The sequence below is a fragment of the Trachypithecus francoisi genome, unplaced genomic scaffold, assembly GCF_009764315.1.
Source record: "Trachypithecus francoisi isolate TF-2019V2 unplaced genomic scaffold, Tfra_2.0 Lachesis_group3, whole genome shotgun sequence".
NCBI lineage: Eukaryota > Metazoa > Chordata > Mammalia > Primates > Cercopithecidae > Trachypithecus > Trachypithecus francoisi.
The window spans coordinates 156,593,670-156,620,676 of NW_022681468.1; the positions used below are offsets into that span (position 1 = coordinate 156,593,670).

The 27,007-nt window shown below is 44.6% G+C and overlaps 1 protein-coding gene across 1 annotated transcript in view; it reads right to left on the reverse strand.

Annotated features, from left to right (window-relative positions):
- RYR3 (ryanodine receptor 3) overlaps positions 1 to 27,007 on the reverse strand; it is a 396,626-nt gene that overhangs the window by 77,874 nt on the left and 291,745 nt on the right. The window contains 7 exon segments of the mRNA XM_033190880.1: positions 1,082 to 1,322; positions 3,599 to 3,919; positions 9,194 to 9,324; positions 18,140 to 18,221; positions 19,924 to 20,162; positions 22,962 to 23,022; positions 23,427 to 23,476. Of these exon segments, the coding sequence (XP_033046771.1) occupies positions 1,082 to 1,322; positions 3,599 to 3,919; positions 9,194 to 9,324; positions 18,140 to 18,221; positions 19,924 to 20,162; positions 22,962 to 23,022; positions 23,427 to 23,476 (1,125 nt within the window).

Sequence of the window (27,007 nt, forward strand, 5' to 3'; positions counted from 1 at the left end):
CCAGTTCCAGGACGTTTTCATCACCCCAAAAGGAAACCCCAGTCCTTAAGAAAAAGCATAAAGCAGTCCCTCCCCATCACTTTCTCCCACCCCTGACACTGCTAATCCACTTTCAGTTTCTGTGGATCACATTCCACTCTTGCCTGGATCATGGAGAGCCTCCCACTGGTCTTCCTCCTTCCCTACCACCTCCACCCCTTGCTACAGTGCTCAAAGAGTGAATCAGATCACATTACAGACTCCCTCAAAATCTCCAGGGGCTTGTTATTTCACTCAGAGTAAAAGTCAGAGTCCTCACAGTGGCCTCCCAGGCCTGGACTCTCGGCCCCGTGTTGCCCGTCTGACATCCTTTACTGCTCTTCCCCACCCCTCCCTCTGCTTCAGCTACACTGGCCTCCTTTTGGTCCTTTGAACATCCCAAACACACTCTTTTCTCGGGGCCTGCACCAGACGTTTCCTCTTCCTGCAACATCCTCGCCCCAGATCTTTCTGGTTCCAAACTTTACTGACTTCAGGTCTTTGCTCAAATGCAGATTTCTCAGTAACATCCCATCTAAAAACACAACTCCACCCCACCCTGACCCTCCTAATTCCCCTTGCCCCGCTCTATAAAATTTACTTATATGGGTTGTTTATTGTTTATGCACCTCTCCTAGCTCCAGAAAGAAATTTCCCTAGGCCAGAGAGCTTGTCTCTTCTATTCACTCCTATCACTTAAAGCCTAGAAGAGCGCTTAACACACAGTCAGGCAGTACCGGTTGAAGGAATACATGAGTGAACAGCAGAGGGGCAGAAGTGGGTCACTGCTACCTTTATTTGACCAACTTCCTCTGACCTGCAGTAGCCCATAAGGATGGAGGGGATGGCCATGTCACAGACCATACAAAATCGTTGCTCCAGGAAAGCACTGCCCAGAGCTCCTACAGCAGGAACCATTGGTGTTGGGAAGGAGAATGGTGGGGGCGGCTATCACCTCCTTTATTCTCACTGTCAACAACCCAACACCATCTTTCCGTTTTATTCCGTTGCCTAAACTAGCCCCACAGAGGGGCAGACAGGCTCCCAGTGGTCTCCTCCGTACCTGTTGTTGTCCACGTAGCGGATCAGCATGGGGTAGAAGGCATAGAGATCTCGGCAGAGGACCGCGAATTCATCCAGGATGAGGAGCTCCGCCTCCTGGGTGTCCCCTTTGCCATCGGCTTTCAACTGCTCCTCCTCCTGCACGGTCTTGACAGCCTTTTTCTTCAGCTTCTCCAGAGTTGGGATGAAGTGGCTTCTCAGCAGGTCGGGCCTGGCTTTGCTGATGATGGGCTGTGCATACACTGGGTTTACAAAGAGCCTCCCCGTCATTTCACGTATTATGGCAATTGATGAAAATGAAAGACATGATTGAAAGGTGGGGCCGTGGAATCCCATCAACTCAGGATGGCACCTGCTCCTTGTTCCCTTCTTCAATCTTCCCCTTGATACTTCCCTCGCATAGAGCCACCTCGGGGGATGGGGCACCGAGGCCACTATGGGACAAGGTCCATATTCCTGCTCTGCTCTTCCAGGCCATGGGGAGCCCCTGCCTCCCCCGAACCTCTCATGCACATGTGGCCTATGCCACACCCCTTAGCTCTTCACGACAGACTATTTTGTATTATTTTATAGTCCATTCTTTTTGCTTTTGGCTCACTAGCAGATTGTAAACTTCCTGAAGGAAGCCTTTTATTAACAACAAGTACTGTGCTAAGAGCGCGCACTCAATATATGCTTTCTGGTTATTTTACAGAACAATCTGTTGTTAAAAGCACATTAATCCTACTACCATCCTCAGCCCTCAAGACTTGAAACCTGCCAACCTATTGCCTGGAGACTCCTCTGGGCTCCGAGGGAGGGATATAACTCTGGTATCAATTATAAACAAATAAAAAGAGGCTGGGGTGATCATTAGAAGTTGAAAAGCAGAAACAAGCAATCAGAGAAAGAGTAATGTGCCATTCCATTGGTCTTTTTTTTTTTTTTTTTTTAAAGATCAGAGTAATTGTAAGAAGAAAATGAGTGACTGAGAGTTGTGAACCGTTGACAATGTACATTCCCATGTGTATTTCAAAGCGTCTTTAGCTTAAGACATTTCAGTTGGAAACAGCTTGCATTCCAGCCCTTTTCTTCAAAATATCACTCTATATTTTACTTTTATAAAAAAGATACTTTTAGAAAGAGAAGGTCAATGGCACCCTCTGATGAGACACATTAACCAAGAAGTTGTGACTTCTTAGCCTTCTTCAATGAGCAACTCTGCTCTCTGGATATGTAATCAGAATGGCTACACCTTAGGTGGGTGATTTGAGGTTACTACTTAGAATTGCCTTTGTTTAGTCACCAAGAAATAAGTAGCCTGTCTGAATGAAATCTAGATTCACCCTGTGGAATAACAGGCGAAACTGCAGTTTCCATCAGTGCCCCTCCTGCTGTGACACTTTCCCTCCGTGCACCTCTAGGAAGGTAAGGGAGGAGATTTTTTTGAAACCCTTCCTTCCCTTAATTCAGACTTACCAAGTGAAATTCACTGAAAAATTACCTGATGGTTAACAATATTTTAGGGCTACTGGGTAATAGAGGAACACCAACTCTATTCAAATGTCCACAGAGGCTTATATTATCTAGCTGCCATTGGCACCCAAGATATTTATAATTTTGATCTCAGTTCATCTGTGAGACAGGAAGAAGCAGTAACTTTTCTTCCTTGGTCTTTCAGAAGGACAGCGATTCCTTGGTCCAGGAAAGTAAATACCAGTGTTGGATTAATAGCTCCCTTTAGCCTAGCCATTGTATTCATGATCCAGGAGATTATATGGGTAAAGATGTTACTGGTGGACTCCACTACCTAAATCACAGGTCCATCAAAAGCAGTGATTTTGCCTTAGCTTCTATCTTCTTGGACTATAGTTTGACACAGAGGACACAAAATATTTGTGGTTTCCTGACTGTGGAAAGTAGTTATTGATTTTCCAAGCCTGTCCTTTTTTTGAAGTTGCTTTAGGAAGAGAAAATTGGCTAATAACATTCATTGAGAGCTGACTGTATGCAAGTAACTTTAGAGGGATACAAAAGAAAAAACCCAAAGTGCCCCTACTGTGAGGCTGCATGAGGGTGTCTTAGAAAGCATCAAGTGAAACACAAATGCAGAGTGACAGTAAGGAACTTACAGTGTAGGTCAGATGGGAGTGAGTTTTATACAAGTGGAAAACACACAGGATTACTTACCAGGAAAATTCTGGACAATTATTACTGTAAGAGCAAATGGGATTCTTGAGTACCAAAATCAAATAAAGCAATGTTCATTGGATTTGAGTGGAGTTGATTAAGAAGGGCTTCCTGGAGATTTGAGGGGCCTGGATGAGTAGGGGACTAGGGCAGGAGCATTTGCTCGAGGAAGCTCTTCAGGGGAATATGTCAATTCTTTTTACTGTTAAGCAGCTGGGGTGGGGATGGGGAGGTTTAAATATAGGATAGAGATTGTGCAAAACCATCTTGGAATTAATAATAGAGATGAAAAGAGAATCCAGGTATCTTGTCCCCTGGGCTGGGGACCGGTGAGAAAAGGCATTGGTACCTGCAATGCGCTTCATCCAGGAGGCCTCATCGATGCCCAGGTTGTTGTTGATGATTTTCAGAATGTTGCCCAGGATGAGACTGAGGTGTTCAGAGGTGACCTTGGTGCAGCACTGCCCTGTGCTGGGGGGCAGGTTCTCAGGCCCCCTCTCCCACCAGTAGGACAGGTAGTTGCAGAGCATGGGTAAGATCACCTCGATGACATGCGGCATCTCTGTGTACCGTGCCCCTGACTCGGCCAGGTCGTTGATTTCCTTCATCAGGCCTTCCAGCTGGGGGATGTCAGGACACATGTCTTCCACCGTGTCTGGCATCCCCAGAACTGATCGAGAGGAAGAATAAAGGGACAGAAATTCAAAAGCACAGTGGGTGCAAGCTTCTTTCTCTCTGCCCCTCCTTTCCTTTGGTCTTTAGAAATAACTTTCCAGAGCTTCACAGCAGTGAGCTTGGATGTGGAGTGGCTTTTGTCCTCTAGCTGTCTGTGAACAGACTGCAGCTTCCAGAGGCTGCATTATCTTCCTAGATGTCATGTGGAGGTGAGGTTAAAACAAACCTGCGGTTAAAGGAGTACAGCAGACACAAGGATGAGGGAATAGTTAGTTCCTAAGACTACCCTGTAATGAAGCCAGTCTCTTGGCTTCTCCCTCTTGGCCAGACTGCCTGGGCCTTAGTGTGTCCCCTGCAGGAAAACGAGGAATCAGAGGAGAAAAGCAACTGATGAGTGTTTAGTTTCAAGTTGTGGTGCCATTGCCTGGATCATATCTGTACAGCTTAAAAAAGGAAAAATAAAAGTCCACTCATCTAACAGTCCTTCAGCTGGACCAGAAGCAACAACTTTCCATCCAGCTGGAATTCTTGGGGCGGAAGCATCGCACGTGGACTGATTTCTGGCTTCACAATAGAAATGATGGATGACCTGAGGTGGCTTGATCGACTCCCTGTCAATTGCTTAATCCTTTTTGTTTCCAAGGACTGATTTGTAAGGAATCATGGGAGCGCTATCTTTTCCTCACCCTGAATGATTGAGGGTGCTGCTCTAGACAAGGACGTATGGGCTGAAGGATCAACAGACAGAGTTCAATATTCAATCAGGCAGGGCTGCCAGATGCAAGAACTGTAAACAGAAAAATCCAGGGCTTATCTGTCCTGCTTTCCATAAGGTAAAGGACACTCTTTCCTGCAAGACGGGAGGAAGACTGGAAGCATCCTGAAGTTCCTGACAGGTGAGAAGATAACAAGGGCTCTGAGTGGAGGGACACGGATAATTCTGAGTAAGAGCCACAAGCCCAAAGCTTTGCATATACACCCACTGATCTAACTGCTTGCTACAGAATGTGTCTACTTCATCCTCAGGCCAAACTTCTCACATTGGGGTAAAAACATCAGGCACTGAAGGAGCTAGGCAGTCTGGGAAGTCACAGGAAAGATGTGGTGTGTTTTCCCAGTACATCAGTTCCCTGGAAGATTTGAGGAAATTATTTTTGATATTTGGAATCAAATGCAAAGTTCTCATACATTTCCAAATATAAAGCAGAAGACTGCAAATACAAATGTATGTTTCGTGAATTGGGTTACGCCTGCAGACCCTTTGCCATTGGGATTACTGTTGGCTTGAGGTCTTTCTTCTCTAGATTTTCAGGTTTTATATCCATTGGAATTGAAGGATTAATAAATAGGAGAGGCCATACCAAATTCCTTGGCCTTTACGAATACTGGTCAATTGAAAGGGAGGGTCTCAGTTTCTCTCATGGTTATACTGCATGGAGCAGAGATACAGACTAATCCTGGCTATCTTGGAGAGAATGAATCTGCAGCTGAGACAAGTGGTTCTACCTGGACAGGATGTGCAGTTGTAAAGCAATGGATCCCAGCAGCCTTTATGCTATGGGATAGGCCCGGCGAAGCACTATTACTCTTTCCCTAGTGATGACTTTTGTTGCTATCACTAGTGCCTTTTGGTAGAGAGAAGGCTAAAAATCTCTCCTCCTTGGATGTCAGGAGTGGACCAGCATCTTTTAAAACCCAGACAGTTGAAAGGGATTAATAGTATGAAAGCCAAAGAACCCTGAACTCTTGTGATTTGCCGTAGAAGGAAATTATGGGTCAGATATGGTCATTTGCAGAGAATGAGTCTGTCCTGCATCTCGCAGCAAGACAACAATGGTCATGGGTAACAAGAACACGGGAGTCTAGAGAGACCCTTACAAACAACATAATTTTACACACACACTCTCAGAGTACAGAGGTAAACACAGGGAAGTCAAACATTCTACCTTGAGGTTCTACACACAGAAAAATGCCATTGCCATAGATGCAACTGAAATTTACAACTATTTGCCGCGGGAGTGTAAATGATAAGGCTCAGGTGTGTTTGTTTAAACATCACATATACAATACATCATCATGAACACTTTTTGCCTGCTGCCTAACGAAAACAGAGTTGCTTAAGGTTGCTGCGCTGGAGCCATTATAATGACCTTTAAAAGTTATTTATACGCAATTGGTCCTTGAGTGGAACAAACATTTGTGATTCAGGTGTTTTGTACTTCAAATGCCACAGCATAAACCCACAGAATGAATTCTGAGTGAGTTGCTAGAAAAACAGCTTCAGCTGTGTCCTCTTAGAATCAGACACAAGACTGTGAGGGGGAATCTTTAGAATCATTGTCCTTTTATCTTCTAGATCAATGATTCTCAAAGTGCGGTCCTCCTACCGCAGCATCAGCATCATCTGGAGACCGGCTAAAAACGCAAATTCCTGGGCCTCACTCCAAACTGACTTACCATATTAGAAACCCTAGGGTTGGGGGCTCGACAGTCTTGAACAAGCCTCCTGGGTGATTCTGATGCATGTTAGAATTCAAGAACCACTGGATTAGATGGTAAAGTCCTGTGTGCCTCACCTTAGCACCTCTTCTCTTTGCAATACAGATGGCTTACATTAGAATTGGAATAATCAACCAAAGAGAAAAAGAGTTCCAATAGGGTACAGAAGAAAAGCAAACTGACTGGTAATAGGATGCTTTGGTCTATCTAGTGTTCTGAGTAATAGATCACTGCCACCCATAACCAAGGATGTAACTAGTTTTGAATAACTGGCACATAACAGTATTAAACTTTTTCTAAGTATATCTTAATAATTTTTGGATGAGGAAGAAAATGCACCAGGATGTTATAGGGCATCAAAGATACGAATCTGAGTAATTCTGCTGGCAAAGCATCAAGTGTCAATTAATAGAGATGCCCAATTAACTGAAGACATGATAAATCAGTTCATATTGTATTTCTAAACCACACGCTCACATCACCTGTCACCTTAAACATTCTTCCCCGCCCTTTATTTCTCAGACCACTCACTTTGTAATGAATGAAGTCTACTTTCTTACAGTTCATTAAGGCATCAGTCATTCTCTGACTCTAGATCAACTTTTTAAGAGCCATACACATGGTCAGCATTCACTCTTCACTGAGTCCAGTGATCAAACACATGGGCTCAGGGGAGCTGGACCCAGAGTCCCATAGTGTGTCACTAATGGATAAAGGACTGTGTCATCTCCAATTACAACCTTGTTTCTTTACTTCCCTTGGAGTATGCAATGATGGGGAATCATTTTTTATTTATGAATATGTCTTATTACATCAATGTAGAGGTGTATAGAATGAGAGGGAAGGAGCACAGTGCAAGAGACTAATTCCCCTCCCTTCCAAAGCCACCCTAGGCTTCCCTCTATCTTCCTCAGTTCATAAAGGCACAGGAGCAGGGCGAAACATCCTCATTGTGCCTTTATGAACTGAAGAGCAGAGGCAGTTTCTCTCTTTTCCCAGGTGAAGCTCTACACAGTGCTGGTACAGAGACAGAGATATACTATTTCTCAAGTCACAGTTGAAGCAGAATAAATGTATAAATATCCAGAACTATCATGACTGGACCCCATGTCCCTTTGGAGTCAGGGAGCAACACCTGGGCTGGCATTTGCCTGGAGATGTCACAGCTCCTTCTCAACTTCACCAAAGTCTGCTCTGTTGCTCAGCTTCCACTTTGGTGGAAAGCTAGGACTCATTTGGAATCAGAAGTGGGAAGAAAAAAAAAAGGTCGGAAATACTTTTTTTTTTGGCTAGTTTCGAAGGGAAAAAAGGGCGAAATGAGGCTGAAGGGGTTGAGGAAAGGTTAACTTCCAGATTTCATATGGGACTTTGGAAAGTTGAGGCATCTTGGCAATGTTTCTCTCTTGACTAGCTCTGAGAACACTAGTCTCCACTGTATTCTAGTTCAGTGAAAGATTTTTATTAGTGGCCTTATCTGAATTGTCCTGGTGATCATTTCTGGGGGGCAATGTGCTCCTCTTACCTGAAGTAACAAGAAGCAAGTGGGAGTAAAGCTGCCATAGCTTAGCACTTCACATCTTTAGATGAAAAAAACAGCGGTGGCAAAGAAAAGTATGGTATGAGCCCTTTCTCGCTCAGAACGCTTCTTCCTTAAATCTCACGGCCGTTTGAGAAAGGGGGCTTGAACTAAATGGAATTGCCACCACGTTCAGCCATCTACTGGTAGTGTATAGCAATATTTTAAGAAAACATTGGTTCTGAATAGAGAAAGTTCTGGCTGAAAATAATTTACTGTGGCTTTTTTTCCCTTAATATTGATTAGCCTACAGTTTGGTAATTTTTGCTTCAGAATAGATGGAATCATCCCAGTTTCTTCTAGTTGGAGTCCAAGCTTGATTCAAGGCTCCTACTTGGAGCTCCTCTACCCTATTCGCTTGTCCTTAGGCAGGATCACAATTAACCCAGATACAAGGACCCTCCAGAACTAGATTTACAACCTGCCTTGGATTTTAGTTCCAGGATTATTCTACAAGACAGGGTGGAAAACTTTTCTGTAGAGGGCCAGATAGTAAATATTTTAGACCTTGCAGGCCAAACTTTCCTGCCCTCTACTCAATTCTGCCACTGCTGTGCTAAAGCAGCCACAGACCAGATGTAAATAAGTAGGTGTGGTTGTGTTCAAATAAAACTTTATTTACAAAAATAGGCAGGGGGCCAGATTGGCCCTGTGGTCATAGTTTGCCACACTTTTGCTAAGAAATACTCTTTCTTGTATAATTTCTCTTCCTTCTGGTGCTTTTCTATGTCTTATCTTCCGCGAAGATGAAAACGTGTGGTCAGCATCTTTAGAAGCACAGCCTCTCCATGGACTGGAAGAGTATAATTAGGTTATTAGTGTGGAGGCGCACCTTCTGATCCCACTCCAGAGAGGGACTGCAAAAAAGGAGTCACATACCCAGGTGCAGATGGGGAACTGAAACCCAGAGCAGACAAGAGACCCTGAGGTCTTCTGATGGAAAGGATTTCAAAATCAGCAACACTGACTCCTCACTTTACAGAAGAAGAAATCAAAGCCTAATTACGACAAAGCCTTGCCCAAGCTTTTTTCTCCAGTAAGATGGAGACCTGCAACCTAGTCCCTAACCTCACCTCCTGGCTCCTTTCAGACCAAGAAAGCCACAGTACTGCAGGACTGCTGCTCCCTGCCTGTGTGGCTCCCCTCCTCTCAGCACATGAAATGGGTTGATGACCTTTGTGGGGAGATACTTACTAGACCTCTCCCTGGGGGTTTTGGTGTTGAAGACTGAGAGAGGATTGTAGCGATTAAGGGTGGGCTCCAGGAATGCCACTGGTATGGCAGCTGCCAGCGAGGCCAGACATTCTCCAAGGGCAGGGCGTTGCCTGGAAACAAAGAAGTCCATTTAGAAGTGTTGCCCCCCACATGCTGGCCCCATGCATTGACGGACCAGGCCTTCCCCATAGATTAATCCATGGACATCCCCAGGCACTAGGCCCAGCACGGTTGCATGCACTTCTTCCCCTCATCTTTCTCTGGACACTAACCAACGCTCTCACTACTTAGATCCTAGCTCTTTTTTTTTTTTTTTTTTTTTTTTGAGACAGTCTCACTCTGTTGCCCAGGCTGGAGTGCAGTGGCGCAATCTCGGCTCACTGCAAGTTCTACCTCCCAGGTTCACGCTATTCTCCTGCCTCAGCCTCCTGAATAGCTGGGACTATAGGTGCCCACGACCACACCTGGCTAATTTCTTTTTGTATTATTTTTTAGTAGAGACAGGGTTTCACTGTGTTGGCTAGGATGGTCTCGATCTCCCGACCTCGTGATCCGCCTGCCTCGGCCTCCCAAAGTGCTGGGATTACAGGCATGAGCCACTGCGCCCGGCCTAGTTCTTAACTGGTTAAGATGATATAATACACTGTGCAGCTTTGTCCCTCTCTCCCAGCATGTGTGAGAGCAAGTTCTGCTGCTTTGAAATCTGTGTAATTTCTCTGTGTCTATTCTCTGCTATGGATGGAGCCGGTGTCCACTAGTGGGAACAGTAGGTAACACACCAAAGCACCAAAGAGACACAAAAATAAAAGACCTGCCTTTTAACAGAAACAATAGGCCCTAAAACCTACTGCTTGATTTACAGGAGAGACCTCAAATAACTGTTACTCCTGCCCTCTTTTGTACAAATAGTTGACTGTCCACCATATCTTAAGGTCTGGTTTTTAAGTCTTTCTGTGAAGCAAGCAGACAAACAAAAACAAAAGGCTTGGGATTCTTTGTTCAGAGTCCAAGTTCTCCAACTGAGAGTACTTACACTTGCCTGCAGGGTAACCAAGTCTGTAAGTACAAGGGATGGGAACTAACCTTTGGCTAGTCAAAGCAGAGTCAGAACTGCAATAAATTTTCTTCCTCCCAGATCTGGGCTTAACTTTGGGTTTGTATCTTATCTACTGCTAGTGAGATAACACAGTGATAGAGCTGGCTAGGAGGGCCCTGTGCAGGGACTGACAACTGTTGCTTTCTAATGAATGAGAAACCAGAGGCATCTCTTTCCCACCCATCAACATCTGTCAGCCACTCGCCCATATCTAATCACAGAGTGACTATGCACCTGACTTGCAAGTTTCATGTGATATCAGCTCCCAGATACGAGGGACTTTTTTCAAACAAACCAATAATGAGAGCCCTTCGTCAGATCATGATACAAAGATAATAGGTGAAAATGCAGACAACAGGTCTATAATTAACACTCAAGTGGGACCAGGCTTGGTGGCTCACGCCTGTAATCCCAGCACTTTGGGAGGCTGAGGCGGGCGGATCACAAGGTCAGGAGATCAAGACCATCCTGGCTAACATGGTGAAACCCCGTCTCTACTAAAACTACAAAAAATTAGCTGGGTGTGGTGGCGGGTGCCTGCAGTCTCAGCTACTCGGGAGGCTGAGGCCGGAGAATGGCGTGAACCCGGGAGGCAGAGCTTGCAGTGAGCTGAGATTGCACCACTGCACTCCAGCCTGGGCGAGGGAGCAAGACTCCATCTCAAAAAAAGAGAAGAAAGAAAAAGACTTAGGTGGGGGGCTTACCATATGCAAGCCCTCACTCTGCCTTCCTCTATGACTGATCAGCCCAAGTCAAGCACTGATGCTGTGCATATGAGCTCATGAGCAGAATCCCTGGGAACTGAGAGTGCTGGGCTGCACCTCGGGGAATGTTACAGGATCATCACACAATGGCCAGCTTGAGAAAGGGCACTTAGAGCCAAGAGCCAACACTTGCCGCATTATTGTGACTCTGTGGAAGCAGAAGGGCATCCAATTCTTGTGGGTTTCCTTCAGCTCCCCACTGAGACCTGTGCCCAAGACTATGTGTTAATTGCCTGTCACTGTGACAACAGCCAATAATTCTAGCAGCACCAAGAAGCTAGAATGCCAAAAGCATAGATTGTCTTAAAGTGGATAACAAGTATTTATTATGGGGAGGTTGGGGAGCTTTTTTTTTTTTTTTTTTTTTTAACTGAGAAGTAAACTAGATAGTTTTAACCTTAACCTTTGTCCTCCAGATTCATTCTCATTAAATGCAGGGCAAATGTAGAACCTGTGTTCTATACTGAACTCTAAATCAACAACGTGGTCAAATAACATATCTGCATGGACTCATCTTAAGGATTAGAGTCAACCTGCAGCTTTGTTCTAACAGAGAAATAGACATACCTGAGTTGGATTAAAAATATGATCTTGGCCGGGTACAGTGGCTCACGTCTGTAATTCCAGCACTTTGGGAAGCCGAGGCAGGTGGATCACGAGGTCAGGAGTTCGAGACCAGCCCGGCCAACATGGTGAAACCCTGTCTCTACTAAAAATACAAAAATTAGCTGGGCATGGTGGCAGATGCCTGTAATCCCAGCTACTTGGGAGGCTGTGACAGGAGAATCATTTGAACCTGGGAGGTGGAGGTTGCAGTGAGCCAAGACTGCACCACTGCACTCCAGCCTGGGTGACAGGGTGAGACTCCATCTCAAAAAGAAAAGAAAAGAAAAGAAAAATTGTGATCTTAACTGGTCTTGAAAGAAATGACAGCACGAGACTATGATGGAATCTGCAGACGGCAAATCTGGGGGTATACAGACATGTTCTGCTTGAGATATAAGATAAATCTGCTGAACTAGAGAGGAGGAGGAGGGAAGGGTGAGGAGTTGGCAGAAAGCTGTGTATTCCTTCGAAAACCCACCCAGTCTTCATTCAAGTTACCAAACATATTTTAAAAAGTGATCTTTTAAATTACTATAAGAGGAAGTGAATATATGCGGTTTTATGTTTTATATTCTTAGGCTTGGATGATAGCCTGCTTGGCTATGAAGCATTTGAGCCAATAACTTTAAAATCAGCCCCAGTCAGCAACACTGGATTGACAGGTCCTCAGTCAGGCAATCTCTTCTTAGCTGATGGCTCAGTCTTGTCCTTTGGATGAAGGTTTGCCTGCTAAAACCTCCCCACCCAGGACTTCTCCAGAGGGAGAGTGGAAGCCCTTGGACAAACCAATCCTACTGTGCCTTGTGTATCAATGCTGCGCAGAGACGGAGACTGCTGAGACGCAGGTGCTCTCGGGGAGGCTCTCACGAGACAGCTTCACTTCTGAGCAGGCCCCAGGCCAGGCCTCTTCCCCCGCCTTTCCTTCTCAGCATCTGCTCTTCCCCGATTATTTCTCTTCTTTACTAAGCTCCAGGTGGTGGCCAGACATGGGAAGAGGGGTATCATTTTAACTTCAGACTTGAGTTGCCAACTCCTTTGGTGACAACTGAGGATAGTGAGTGCTTCCACACATCAAATACAGGCATTCATGAGGGGCAATTTTTTTTTTTTTTTTTTTTTGAGACGGAGTCTTGCTCTTTCGCCCGGGCTGGAGTGCAGTGGCCGGATCTCAGCTCACTGCAAGCTCCACCTCCCGGGTTTACGCCATTCTCCTGCCTCAGCCTCCGGAGTAGCTGGGACTACAGGCGCCCGCCACCTCGCCCGGCTAGTTTTTTGTATTTTTAGTAGAGACGGGGTTTCACCGTATTAGCCAGGATGGTCTCGATCTCCTGACCTCGTGATCCGCCCGTCTCGGCCTCCCAAAGTGCTGGGATTACAGGCTTGAGCCACCGCGCCCGGCCGAGGGGCAATTTTTTTCAGCTAAGAGTTTTACCATCTTTACCACAGTGGCCAATGAGTAGAAATGTGGTGTTTTCTCTCTTCGGTCTTGCTTTGTGAGTTGGAGGAAGAAATAAGGAGATAAACTGTGAAAGCACAAGGCCACAGGGAGAGCATTGGTGAAAGAAAACCTGGGTGAAAATCAGGAGTAACAAGGGGTAAGATATGAAATCTGATAGCTTTTTTTTTTTTTTGAGACAGAGTCTTACTGTGTCGCCCAGGCTGGAGTACAGTGGTGCGATCTCAGCTCACCTGCAAACTCTGCTTCCTGGGTTCAAGCGATTCTCCTGCCCTAGCCTCCTGAGTAGCTGGGACTACAGGCATGCACCACCACGCCCGACTAATTTTTGTATTTTTGGTAGAGACAAAGTGTCACCATGTTGGCCAGGCTGGTCTTAAACTCCTGACCTCAGGTGATCCGCCCGCCTCTGCCTCCCAAAGTGCTGGGATTATAGGCATGAGCCACTGTGCCCTGCCTGATAGCAAATTTTACACGGAGATGAACCTAGGAGACAAGAGGTCCTGAGGTGGCTTGGTACTGAATGGATCCATTCTTCTCTCTTTTTTTTATCCCCTCTCTCTTTGATCAAAATTAAAACCACGATCTCCTGAAAGTGGATTTCTAGAAGGTTAGTCAGACACGAAGGCAGTCCTTGGGGTAAAAGGCGGTTGCTAAGTCTCAGTTCTCTGGTGCTGTGTTGACTCGGGACTGGCCCTGCCCTCTCATATTAATTATTGACAAACCTGACCACTCCACAAGCTCCACAACAGGCCATTTTCTAGTCTGGGGCGCACAATGGTGCTAATTATAATTAGCTTCTTGCCAAGAAATAAACAACAGCTCTCTTGGCCTAGCTGTTAAAAGTTAAACCCAGGAAAAAAAAAAAAAAAAGTAAAACCCAGAAGTCTGTAAAAGTAAAACCCAGAAGTCTGCCAATTAATGCTCCTGGCTGTGAAATATCAGTGTGAATGACTGTGGCCCCAAAGCCCAAGGTAGGATTGAGATAGGCAAAGACTTGCTGTTATTCATATAAGGCTCCCTGGTCATCAGTGCTCCCCAGCAGGGAGTGTTGGCATGGGCCAAGCTTTCCGCAGAGAAAAGCCTACAGAAACAGCTCCATAATAGCCAGAGGATATATTGGAAGGGTTTATCATTGGATACAGAAACTCTCTTTATTTAGAGCCAAGTTCTCGTCTTGTAGCCCAGGCTGGAGTGCAGTGGGGCTATCATAGCTTATGGCAGCCTTGAAAGCCTGGGCTCACGCGATTCTCTCACCTCAGCCTCTTGAGTAGCTAGGACTACAGCACGTGCCACCATGACTGGCTGATTTTTAAAATTTTTGTAGCCACTGGGTCTTGCCAGGTTGCCCAGGCTCGTCTGGTCTCGGTTCTTACTGCCTCGTACAGTATTTTTCACACAATACATACTTGGTCAATGGGTGACAGATTGGACAGTGTTCAGTTTGTATTTCAGTTTTTGTTATATCCTAATTTGACAAGTCACACTTTCCTTTTCAATCACTCAATTTTATTTCCATAGATCTGAACCATGCCTCTCAAAATCTATTGTTAGAAATGCAGGAAAAGACAAAGTCATCAAAGTAATAATGTCTTGCATGTAAATGGTGCTTTGCAATTTTGAAAGTTCCTTCATTTATATTCCAGAGGGTACTAAAGAGAGGAAATAGCATGCAACAGAGAACCAGAAAGCACAGTGGGGACAGGGCAGGACACGGGTCTAGACAGCAGTGTTGGTGACCTTAGAGGTTTAGGGAACATTGTGCAATGTCTGATCAGAAATAATTGGTCAAAGGGAGCCAGGCAGGATGAAAGAAACAAAATAGCTTTAAAGCATGAAGTAGAAAACTCAGTCTTCATTTGAAGCAAAACTGGGACCCAGGGTTTAATGTTATCAAGTTTCAAGCTTTGCTTTCTTGAATAACCCCCATCAAATGTTCTTTAAGTTCATCAAAGTGTCTCCAAGTTAAATAATTAGGTATTCTGCATGTTTAAACGCACAAACCATTATCCTTCTCTGAAATTTCATGTCTGCAAACTCCATTTGTCAATGACATTCTCAATTAGAAAATATTCCAAAAGAAATGTCTGTACTCTGTTTGAATGACTTTTCCCCTCACAGTCAACCCTATCACCAAGGTGTCTTGAATCATTTCTATCTACAAAACATACTCCAGGTGGAGCTGGAAAGCAAGTATGTAGTGATTCCCTTACATACGCTCATCAGTCTAGGAGATGTCAGCAAAAGGTGATAGAGAAATGGTGGGTTCATTTCCTCTGTGAAACCCACAAGAAACGAGGAAAAGAAACTAGGAAGACATCTTGATCTATGTGAAAACTGGAAAATGTACGATAACTCTGAACCCATAAAATAGGAACCAAATCAAGTAAGGACACTGCAATGGAAACATACTTTCCAGACCTGGAAGAGGACATAGAAATCTTTGCAAGTAAATATAGGGGTCTTAAGGGGGCCAAAAGATAAGGTTTTGCCTGAAACAATGAGGATGAAGGGTGTGAGCAGGCCACGGGAGACCTGGCGGGCAGCATGCCTGTGAGGCCATGTTCCATATTACAGAGTAGCAGATGGGAACAGAGGAGGGAAAAGTGTACATGCCATCCTGCCATTCTTGTGACCTGGACTCCTGGCCTGGAGAAACCCTGGAGGTCAGGTGAAGCGAAAGAGTGAGAGAAGTAGCCCATTTTGTGGCCACTGACTTGAGTTCTCTAAGTAGGGGATACAGTTGCATTAAATCACTAAACACAAGTCCTGTGACTCTAGGATGCACTGAGTTTCACCAGCCTCTCACCTGGGCCAGTCGCTTACTTTAGTTGGGGGAGAACATCAGAGGCTGAGCGTTGGTACATTGCTAGGGCTAAACACACTGCTGATTTAGGGAGAAAGAGTTAGTCCTGAGCCAGCTTCTCAGAGGTGAAGCTGCCTGCTGTTTCTTCCTGTTCCTTCTCCTCCATTTTTTTTTTTTTTTTTTTTTTTTTTGAGACGGAGTCTCGCACTGTCGCCCAGGCTGGAGTGCAGTGGCCGGATCTCAGCTCACCGCAAGCTCTGCCTCCCGGGTTTACACCATTCTCCTGCCTCAGCCTCCCGAGTAGCTGGGACTACAGGCACCCACCACCTTGCCCGGCTAGTTTTTTGTATTTTTTAGTAGAGACGGGGTTTCACTGGGTTAGCTAGGATGGCCTCCATCTCCTGACCTCGTGATCCGCCCGTCTTGGCCTCCCAAAGTGCTGGGATTACAGGCTTGAGCCACCCTGCCCGGCCCATTCTCCTCCATTTTAAAACACACAAGCACACACATCCTCTCCACTCTCGAGAACTGGCAGTGCACCTAATAACCAACAAACAGATGAGAAACATAGTTTGGGGAAAAAATACTTAGGAAAAAAAAAATACAGAAAAAAGCAATAGGGACAGCCTTAACCTAGGGACTTCTCCAAGCCTTGACTTCTACCAACAGGGAGTACGAAGCACAGACACAATTTTCACGGTGCTGCAGATACACAATCAACCTGGAATGAATGCATGAATGAAGGATAGAAAGTCACATGAAAAGCAGTCTTTTTCTGGTCTGACATATCAGAGTTGACTTTTCTTTGACTTTTTTTTTCAAGAGAAGAATGCATAAGCTTTATAAAAACTTGTACAAAGAACCATGCAGACATATGGGTGAATGTATACATATAATGAGAGAATGAGGAAGATACTGAGGACGTATTTACAAATGCTCAGTGGGAGAAATAAACTAAAAACATCTGCCTTAAGTGAAATTTGGCATTAATAGAAAATTTTTTGTTGATTTTTCTGTGATTTGGTATAAAATATGGATAAAACTTTGCCCAGTTCCTATCCTAAATTACAAAAGACTTATCTATATTTCATGTAAAACAGCAAGAAAAGCCTGACAACTGTTAAAGACTTAAAATCATAATAAAAACAAATGTAGTCATTAGTTCCTCAACTAATTTCTTGTATTCTGGAAGCTGTTTAGATGCCGTGATTATGAAGAAACAGACATTTCTACAACAGTTTTTGGTTTCTAGTACATGACTTCAAGTCCGTAGTTCCTTAGTTCTTGAAGGGGCTGAAGGCTTTTATTTCATTTTTGGCTTTATTGAGAAATTGTAATTTGAATAAATATAAGTTTTGACACGAGACAAGGGTTCACCACTGATTTGTTTGATAAAAGCATCATGGAAAATAGATACCGAAGGATTTTAGATTAAGTAATTGTAAGCACAGATTCAATTCTTTCCAGTTTGCTTGTTTGAAAAGGCAAGAAAGAAAACAAAAATCCTCCAAGGATAAGAGTAAGATCCAGAGTTTTGTTAATACTGTTTATCCTTCCAATCTTCCCCATGGATTAAACAGAACAATAGAACACAAAGTATTTGATGCTGAAAAGCAAGGGGTCACCGAGGGCCTCTGCTGCGACAGGCAGATTAGAGAGGCCAACTGGAACCCACACACTTCTGCAATCAGCTTGCTCAGACTCAAGAGGATTGACTAGCATTGCTAATACCAAAGTGTGCACTTGTTGAAAACTATAGCAAATCTGACAGCCAAGACCGGTAAAGGTCCAGGGTTGTAGCACACAGAAACTCATTAAACACTAAAGCACCTGCCGCATGTCCCTTGAGCTTCTCAGCAAACTTTAACCTCAGACACTCTGGAAGCCATTTAGAAGCTGTGATTCTGAAGAAACGGACATATCTCCAACACAGTTTGGTTACAAGCACATGATTTAGCTTGGCTATATTGCTTCTCCATCCGCATACATTCACCAGCTATCTCCACAGAAGTCATAAATCTCAATAGCCTCATCATTGCACTTCTTTATATTGCCATAAGAATCTCAAAACCACCACTCTATAACAGTGAGCATTTTGGTTTTTGCTGGATTGAGATGACATCATTAAGTGTTTAAAAAAACTGTAAGTAACATTTTGCTACGTCTCAAAGTGTTAGCCTCTTCGTTCACTAATTACCTTTCAACATAAATGTTCTTTCCTGTCCCAAGGGAGTAGAGGCTGCACAGTATGTGGTAGCAGGAAATCTGCACATCACCCACTGAAACAAAGAAGAAATGTCATTGATCTGCATCAATCCTGGACACAGAAAGGATCCATGCAGAGGAAAAAAAAAAATGCATGAACATCAGTCAAGAGTAAAACCTCTCTCTCTCTCTCAACAAACATATCCCTTTTCTACCCAGATGCCAGTTTGCTAATTACTGGACTGGGGAAAAAAAAAAAAGATAGGAAAAATCCTTCACTGAGCAATCCCAGTTCCTCTGTGGGGCTCACCATGAAGATCGCATTGCTTCACAGGGAAAGGACTCACTTGACCAATGGGTCCTTCCATAATGCGATTTGGGTTGTTTCCAATAGAGACAGACATTTTAGCCAAATTTTATCCAGTGCAGTATTTCCTTCCTTTGGAAGGAAGAATGCAGAAAGTCTGAAGCTTGAATGAGCCTTTTGCTCATTTCCCAGGAAGATACGTCCAACTGCTAGTCTTTCCTTAGAGATCGAGCAAAATCCCTCATGTCTGCCTATCCCAAGTTCTCTGCTGGGTGTGCTGCAAAAGGCAATTCAATAGCATGATTTTTATGTTTCCTAGGGGATGGGCATGTTTTGCTTGTGAATCTGCAGGCTAAACATCCCTAGCCATGTCTGGAGCTTATACCAAGGCTGGGACTACTTTCAGAAATAATTTTTTTTTTTTTTTTTTTGAGACAGAGTCTTGCTCTGCCGCCCAGGCTGGAGTGCAGTGGCCGGCTCTCAGCTCACTGCAAGCTCCGCCTCCCGGGTTCACGCCATTCTCCTGTCTCAGCCTCCCGAGTAGCTGGGACTACAGGCGCCCGCCTCGTCGCCCGGCTAGTTTTTTGTATTTTTTTTTTTTTTAGTAGAGACGGGGTTTCACCGTATTAGCCAGGATGGTCTCGATCTCCTGACCTCGTGATCCGCCCGTCTCGGCCTCCCAAAGTGCTGGGATTACAGGCTTGAGCCACCGCGCCCGGCCCAGAAATAATTTAATGTTTTATTTTCCAACTAAGGAATTGCATTGTTTCTATGACACAAAATAATGGGTTTGGGTGTTCTCCCAGCCGTCACACAACAGGAATCATTGATTTTCGGTTGTTCAAGGATATGAAAGACATCGTCTTAGCTATCAACAACTGGTCAAATTAAATCATGTCCCAACATTTAAAGTGTAAAACTGAAGTTTGGTGGCAGATTATCTGCACAGGGGGCTGGAAACGGTGGCACTAAACATGGTGTTAATGCAAACTAAAATAAAACCAGCCAACTTTAGTCTTCTGAAAGCTCAGATAATGAAATGTTAGCATTTTTCCTTTGCTCCTGGTATCCAATGAATAAATTAAGGCTTCTTAATAAGAAAAATGATGTCTCAAAAACTCAGGAGCAAATCTGTATCTCCCACTGTATTACTCAGATAACCTTTCAAATGAAGCGAGAGTACAATAGCTGAGAGCTAGACTGGCAGATGGGAAATTCTGGTCCAGAACAAAAGTGGAAAAAGATAAATATTATATATTCAAGTTAGGGAATTTCTTTTCATTCCAAGAGCATATTACTACTTCCCCCCCCTTTTTTTTTCTTTTTTTCTTTTTTAATCTAAGAAGGAAAAGTCATGGAATAATTCTCTCTCTGCTCTGCCCTCAAGGTCAACATAAGTGAATGGGCCCTGCACCTCTTATCTGGGGCCATGCATACATAAATCCATGACAAATACCAGTAGAACTCACAGAGTAGATCCATTCCAAACTGATGCTGAGAGACGTGCTCAAAGATGGACGTCAGGATGGGGAGCAGAGCCACTGTAGTATAGTTAATATTCTGAGAAACGCCTTTAATCTGCGTTCGGGAATGGGTGAACTTCCCAAGTTTCAGGTTTTCTGAAGTCTTCTCCAAGTCTTCTGCAGCATTTTCAAAGAATGCTCGTAACCCAGCCTTCACCAGCTCTGAGCCTGACTTCATGACAGTCCTGCAAGCAAACAATGTGAACATCTAGAAGGATAATCTGTACTTGTGGCCAGTCCTCTTCTTGAAACTGGCTGGCAGTGTCACCTAGGCAGACATTTGCCACTCCTGTCACTCAATGACACTGTGCCAGGAGAAAGGGAGATAGCAGTTAACATCCAGGAAGAAATCTGAATCACACAATCCCAGAGGGGCTAGCCACTGGAAAATCTGAGGAAAATATTGCTCACCTCTTTAGGAAATGCAGAGAACAATCTAGAATGAAGCCAATATTGGCCACCTGCTATTATCTATAGTAAGCTGCAACTGGCTAAAGTCTTCTGTAAATATCTAGTTAAAAGAACAGGGAAATGAGCTTTAAGAAAAGTTGTGGGATAAACAACTTTTTTTTTTTTTTTTTTTTTTTTGAGACATCGAGTTTTACCCTGTCACCAGGCTGGAGTGCAGTGGCGTGATCTCGGCTCACTGCAACCTCCACCTCCCGGGTTCCAGTAATTGTTCTGCCTCAGCCTCCCGAGTAGCTGGGATTACAGGCGCCCACCACCGCACCTGGCTAATTTTTGTATTTTTAGTAGAGACAGGGTTTCACCATGTTGGCCAGGAAGGTCTCCATCTCTTGACCTGGTGATCCGCCCGGCTTGGCCTCCCAAAGTGCTGGGATTACAGGCGTGAGCCACCGCACCCAGCCTGGCTAAACAACTTTTATAAAGGCTAGCTAGAAACATAAACTCTTCTGATGCGAGACCTCTTAGAGAAAAAGAGCAAGGAAATAAGTCAACAGAAGCTTAGACTTCTGTTAGTTTGCAGGAAATGTCCTAGATTGGATGAGGAAAGAGAAAAGAGACACCTAGCCCTTTTAAAGTAAACAGCTTAATCATACTTCTGGAAAATACAAAACAAAATGTTGAAATGTGATCTACAGGGATAAGGATCAGCTCTGGACATGTGAAGCCTTCCCTCAAAACTACAGTATTTCATAAAACTTAGAATTGGAACAAAGCTTACAAGTCATCTATAAGTTTTATATTTCTGTATCTTATTCAGAGATTATGAAAGACTTCATTCAAAGACAGATGCTTTTTATCTACATCATTCTCCTGATAATCATTCAACTCATTAAGACAATAAAAACAAAGAAATTAAGTCAGTGAGTCTTGTTCTTTTCCTATAAGTATTCATGAGCTGTCTTCCTAACATTTTTTTTTTTGAGATGGGATCTCACTCTGTTGCACAGGCTAGAGTGCAGTGACCTCTCATGGGAGACTCCCATGCTCAGCGATCCTCTCACCTCAGCCTCCTGAGTAGCTGGGATCACAGGCATGTGCCACCATGTCTGGCTAATTTTTAAAATTTTTTGTAAAGACGGGGGTCTATGTTGCCCAGACTGGTCTTTAACTCCTGGCCTCAAGTGATCCCCCTACCTCTGCCTCCCAAAGTGCTGGGATTATAGGCGTGTGCCACTGCATCTGACCCTTCCTAACTTTCTAGTCCCAGGTTTTGTTAGGAATAATTACTCAACACACCAACCTGCAACTGATCGTCATTTAAAACAAACAAACAAACAACAAAAACTGGACTCTCTCAAGACTTTTCCCAAGTTTCTTAAAGATTTCTCATCCCTTTAATAGTCCTTACTCCCCTCCTTTTTCATAGCCATTCTCAGTTCATCAAGGATTTTCATCTTTGGGACACTCTTTCAGTGTTCCACTCTTTTAGGCTGGTAACCTCTTTTGCATTGGGTCTTAGGAGGTGTGTTCTCCTCCCAACTTTGATAAAAACGTTTCTTTCTTTTCTTGTCCCCCTCCCTCCCTCCCTCCCTCCTTCCTTCCTTCCTAGATGAGGTCTCGCTACATTCTTCAGGCTGGTCTTGAACTCCTAGGTTCAAGCAATCATCCCACTTTAGCCTCCTGAGTAGCTTCGACTACAGGCAAAAACTATGGTGCCCGACTCTGACAAGGACCCTTCTTAACAGACACATTAAAGAAAGCTCCTTGTCAGTTCTTTCCACTGCTTTTTTTTTTTCCCAGACAGGGTCTGGCTCTGTCATCCAGGATGGAGTGTAGTGGCGCTATCTCAGCTCACTGCAACCTCCACCTCCTGGACTCAAGCCATCCTCCCACCTCAGCCACCCAAGTAGCTGCGACTACAGGCATGCACCACCATGCCTAGCTAATTTTCGTATTTTCTGTAGATAACATGTTTCACTATGTTGCTCAGGCTGGTCTTGAACTGTTGAGCTCAAGTGATCTGCCTGCCTCAGCCTCCCAAAGTGCTGGGATTACAGGCGTGAGCCACTGCGCCCGGCCTGCATCTCTCTTTTTCAGTCTCATCATTTGTGTTATTACCAGAACTTATGTATTATTTTTTAACACTTCTTCCCAAATCCCTAGGCCATGGGATCGTCTTTGTCTCTGATTCTTTGGAAGTCAGATCTCTGTTCATTTCCTTCCTTGGCCATTTTGAATTCAGAGGGCTGTTGTTCATCTTTCCCATAACATTTGTAGATTTACCACCCAGCAGTGGGCTATGCCACATTATATATTTTATCTTCTGAAAGATGAACTTCTTAGGAAGGAAAGACAAGAATTGATCAGGCCTTAGCATTGCGTCTCTGCCATGGCAGTGGCTCTCGTAACGTGAACTGTGAAAAAGAGAGTGCTAACTTCTAGGGTCTTTGCCTTGTCTCCTCTCTCCTCCCAAACCCTGGCAACAGTGATCTGTCTTCTCTTCAGTATAATTAGTGAGACGAGAGGGTCAGAGAGGAAGTCATGAGAAACTATTGGGAAAAACTGGGCAGACTTACCTTGTGTCAAGTGTCTGAGCTAAGATGTGAAGACAGCTCACCATTGTAGTAGAATCACTACCTAGAATAAAAAATATCATCTGTGATTCCCCCAAACCACTCAGCCTGTCTCTCAAATGCAGTCTTCTCCATATGCACAAACCACAGCCCAGCACAATTAACTACCAACACATAGAGTGCCGGGCCTGTGTTCAGAGACAATGCATTAATTTCTAGCCTGACACAGCCTTTGCTTTATGATGGATGTCAGAGGCAGAGATTAAAATTTTCACTGGTGTGGAAAATCTGAGCAGTTAAAAGGGTAAAGAGGTCATTCATCATGCTTCAGACCAATTTTCTATGGCAAATTTAGGTGACACCTTAGTCCCAAGGCCTGGGTTGTCTGAGGAAGACACAAATAAAGGCAAAGTACAAGTTCAGGATGATTACAGGGAGGAGCGGTGCCTTTAGCAACACTTCACTTACCAAAGAGGGAAATTCTGTGTCTAACAAGGGCAGCAAGTTTGCAGAACAGGCTGAAGCAGAAAAGAAAGCAATTCAGCAAGTCACGGAGATTAAAGGACTCATACTTTGTATCCCCCACCCCGATGTCCCTTACACTGTGAAACAGAAAGCACAGAGTGGCATTCTTGGAAGATGCACTATGTTCCTAGCAAAGAATCCTCTGGTCCACACTCAGGAACACATGTGGCTCACACTGCCTTGGAGAATCATGAAAAGTACCTTGCAGGCAGCTCCATGCTTATTAAACACATTCCCTCTGAAACATTTACAGTATTTTGCAGAGACACAGTGCAAAGTATCCTTTGCTATAGAGAACCATGTATTGAAACGTTTATTTGCATGACATTCAGGGATAAACGAGGACTCTGGAAAAAGGCATGACGCTCCCCTTGTTGCAATGGGTTGCAAACCATTTTGTAGCCTTCCATTGAGGGTGTGAAGTTTTAGTTGGGAGGTTGGCAGAAAGTTGGGATTGGGAAGTGTTAACGGTTCAGGTACAAGGTGAGATTGTGTTAAACAAAAGCATTTTAAGAACTGTATATTCTCTGTCATCTCCAGTTAGTCTCCAGGCCTGACCAGGTCACTGTTCTAACTGGGCCCTTGGAAACTAGGAAAGCCATGCTGTCTATTTTTGTGTTTTTTGACTCTCCTTCATGCTTTCAGCCATATTTTGCACGTGGAACCGCTGAAGGTTCAGCTGTGCCTCACTGTTTGACTTTCCACCGTGCCTAACGAGGACCTTGTGATGTTAGAAAGGAGCCCGTCGCTGTTTCTGAACATGCTGCTAATGGACCTCATCTAGGGGCACTGTGGCCATCATTTGACCTCTGTTGCTGGAGCTCTTGGGAAGAGATTGCTCAGAACTGACATTATTGACACTGGCATGGCTAGACAAGAACTTTGCAGTTGCTTCAGAAAGCAGTGGAATAGAAAGAGGGAAAAAAGAGAAAGAGAGAAAAGCCATCTGTATAGGCCATGGGGTCCCCTGGTGACACATTCCCAGTTTCTGATTCGTAACTTGTCACGGAGCTTCTTACCCCATTCAGGGCAGAAGTCTTCCACAGGACTACTCAAATGGGGAAGGAATGCATCCTGAGAGTTGATGGGGATGAAAACCTGCTCACCTCTAAATGGTTTTCAATAAATGCCCCGAGTCTTTCTGGGCTGTCTACCGGAAAATCACAACAAAAGTTCCCATGGCTAGGTATTTGGTTTTGCAGTGGAAAAGAGTTGGGAACCCCTGGCCTATAGCTTAAGAGAACACACAATAAGTTACCAGAAATTTGGCAGCCATCTAGGGTGAAATTAAATATGGGCCGCTCTTTTTCCTTTCCCACGGTGTTTTTTCAGAGACGGGTATTGGATGCAAACTCATGGCAATGAGGCAGGGGCTAACCCTGTGGCATGTGGGCTCTGTAGCTCTGTGATTAGCTGGGCTGTTTTGGGGAAGCCCCTTAACTGTTCTGTGTGCTAACTTTCTCACTGTAGAGAGTCATCACAGGACTTGAGTTTCAGAATAAGGGGCAGGTAAACTCAGATCTATCTGGTGAAAATGCTTCACAGTGGATACATGTTCTGTATAAACACAAAACAATCTTTTTCTAACAAAGGCAGATATTTGAGTTGTTTGATCTTGATACTAACAAGGCTAACCTCATTGTCAGACGTGCTTTCTCAGACATGCCAAGGCCTGGATCTGAAATTTCCAAAGGCTACTGCTTGTTGCCTATGGAGCCCAGGATTGAACTGGAAGCACTGTCCTTAGCCCAGAGTTATGAGGGGCCCGAGTCCCCAAGAGCCCCTCCTCCATCTCAGAGTTTGAAGACAATGAATGAAAGGAATCTCAGGGAGAGTCTGAGACCCATGGGCACAGGGCTGCAGATGCAGAAGAGGTGGGGCAAGGACGAAGGCTGCAAAGAGGAGTCTGGCAATGCAGACACATTCAGTGCAAACACGACTGCTTCTGTGGGAGGGCAGAAAGCCCACTGATGGATTTGAGAGCTATTTGCAAGGCTGATCAGCTCCAGGTTGTATTTCAGCCGTGACAAATGGTGCCTGGTTGAACAAATGTTACATTTCCATGAATTAATAATCTAAGAAAAACAGGTAAAGAAAACAGACACACCTGTCCTCTGCTGGATTATCTGAATAACTCACTTTACCCACTGTTTCCCTAGCTTCTTACAACATACACTGCTGCATCTTGCAAATGTTTAGGAGGTCATCTTTGGTCAGCACCTGATTTTAAGAGTACCTTGTTTTGACAGCATGCGGCTTCTCCTGTCTTAGAGTAAGTAATTATGGTGTAGAATAAATCATACTCGATGTGATAGAGAGGACTGGTTTTTCTTTCTTTCTTTATTATTTTTTTGAGATGGAGACTCATCTGTTGGCCAGGCTGGAATACAATGGCGCCATCTCGGCTCACTGCAACCTCTGCCTCCTGGGTTCAAGCAATTCTCCTGCCTCAGCCTCCAGAGTAGCTGGGACTAGAGGTGTGTGCCATCATGCCTGGCTAATTTTTGTATTTTTAGTCGAGACGGAGTTTTATCATGTTGGCCAGGCTGGTCTCAAACTCCTGACCTCAGGTGATCCGCCTGCCTCGGCCTCCCAAAGTGCTGGGATTACAGGCATGAGCCACTGCGCCTGCCCTCCTATTTTCATTAGGGTCTTAGCTTTTTTGCTACTTAAAAGTCTAGTCCATTCCTGTCTTTCTTTAATAAAATACAGAGAGAACCTGAGGCATAGTCGAATCTATCTTTTAGCCCAATCATGACAGGTACCCTCTTTTCTTATTTCTGTTAATGTATCTACACGTTAGCCTAGTGGAATGAGTAGGAAGGCTGGTGCTTTTGATGAAAATTTTTTTTTCCTATTAGGAATTTAAACTGAATTATGTTGCTTTAGACTACAAATTTCATCTCACCCACACCAGGACTTGTATTTTTTTTTTTTTTTTTTTTTTTTTTGAGACGGAGTCTCGCTCTGTCGCCCGGGCTGGAGTGCAGTGGCCGGATCTCAGCTCACTGCAAGCTCCGCCTCCCGGGTTCACGCCATTCTCCTGCCTCAGCCTCCCGAGTGGCTGGGATTACAGGCGCCCGCCACCTCGCCCGGCTAGTTTTTTGTATTTTTTTAGTAGAGACGGGGTTTCACCGTGTTCGCCAGGATGGTCTCAATCTCCTGACCTCGTGATCCGCCCGTCTCAGCCTCCCAAAGTGCTGGGATTACAGGCTTGAGCCACCGCGCCCGGCCTTTTTTTTTTTTTTTTCTTTGACACAAAGTCTCACTCTGTCGCCCAGGCTGGAGTGCGGTGGCATGATCTTGCCTTGCTGCAACCTGCGTCTCCCAGGTTCAAGCAATTCTCCTGCCTGAGACTCCTGATTAGCTGGGATTACAGGCATGTGGCACCACGCCAGGCTAATTTTTGTATTTTTTAGTACAGACGGGGTTTCACCATGTTGGTCAGGCTGGTCTCGAACTCCTGACCTTGTGATCCACCTGCCTTGGCCTCCCAAAGTGCTGGGATTACAGGCATGAGCCAC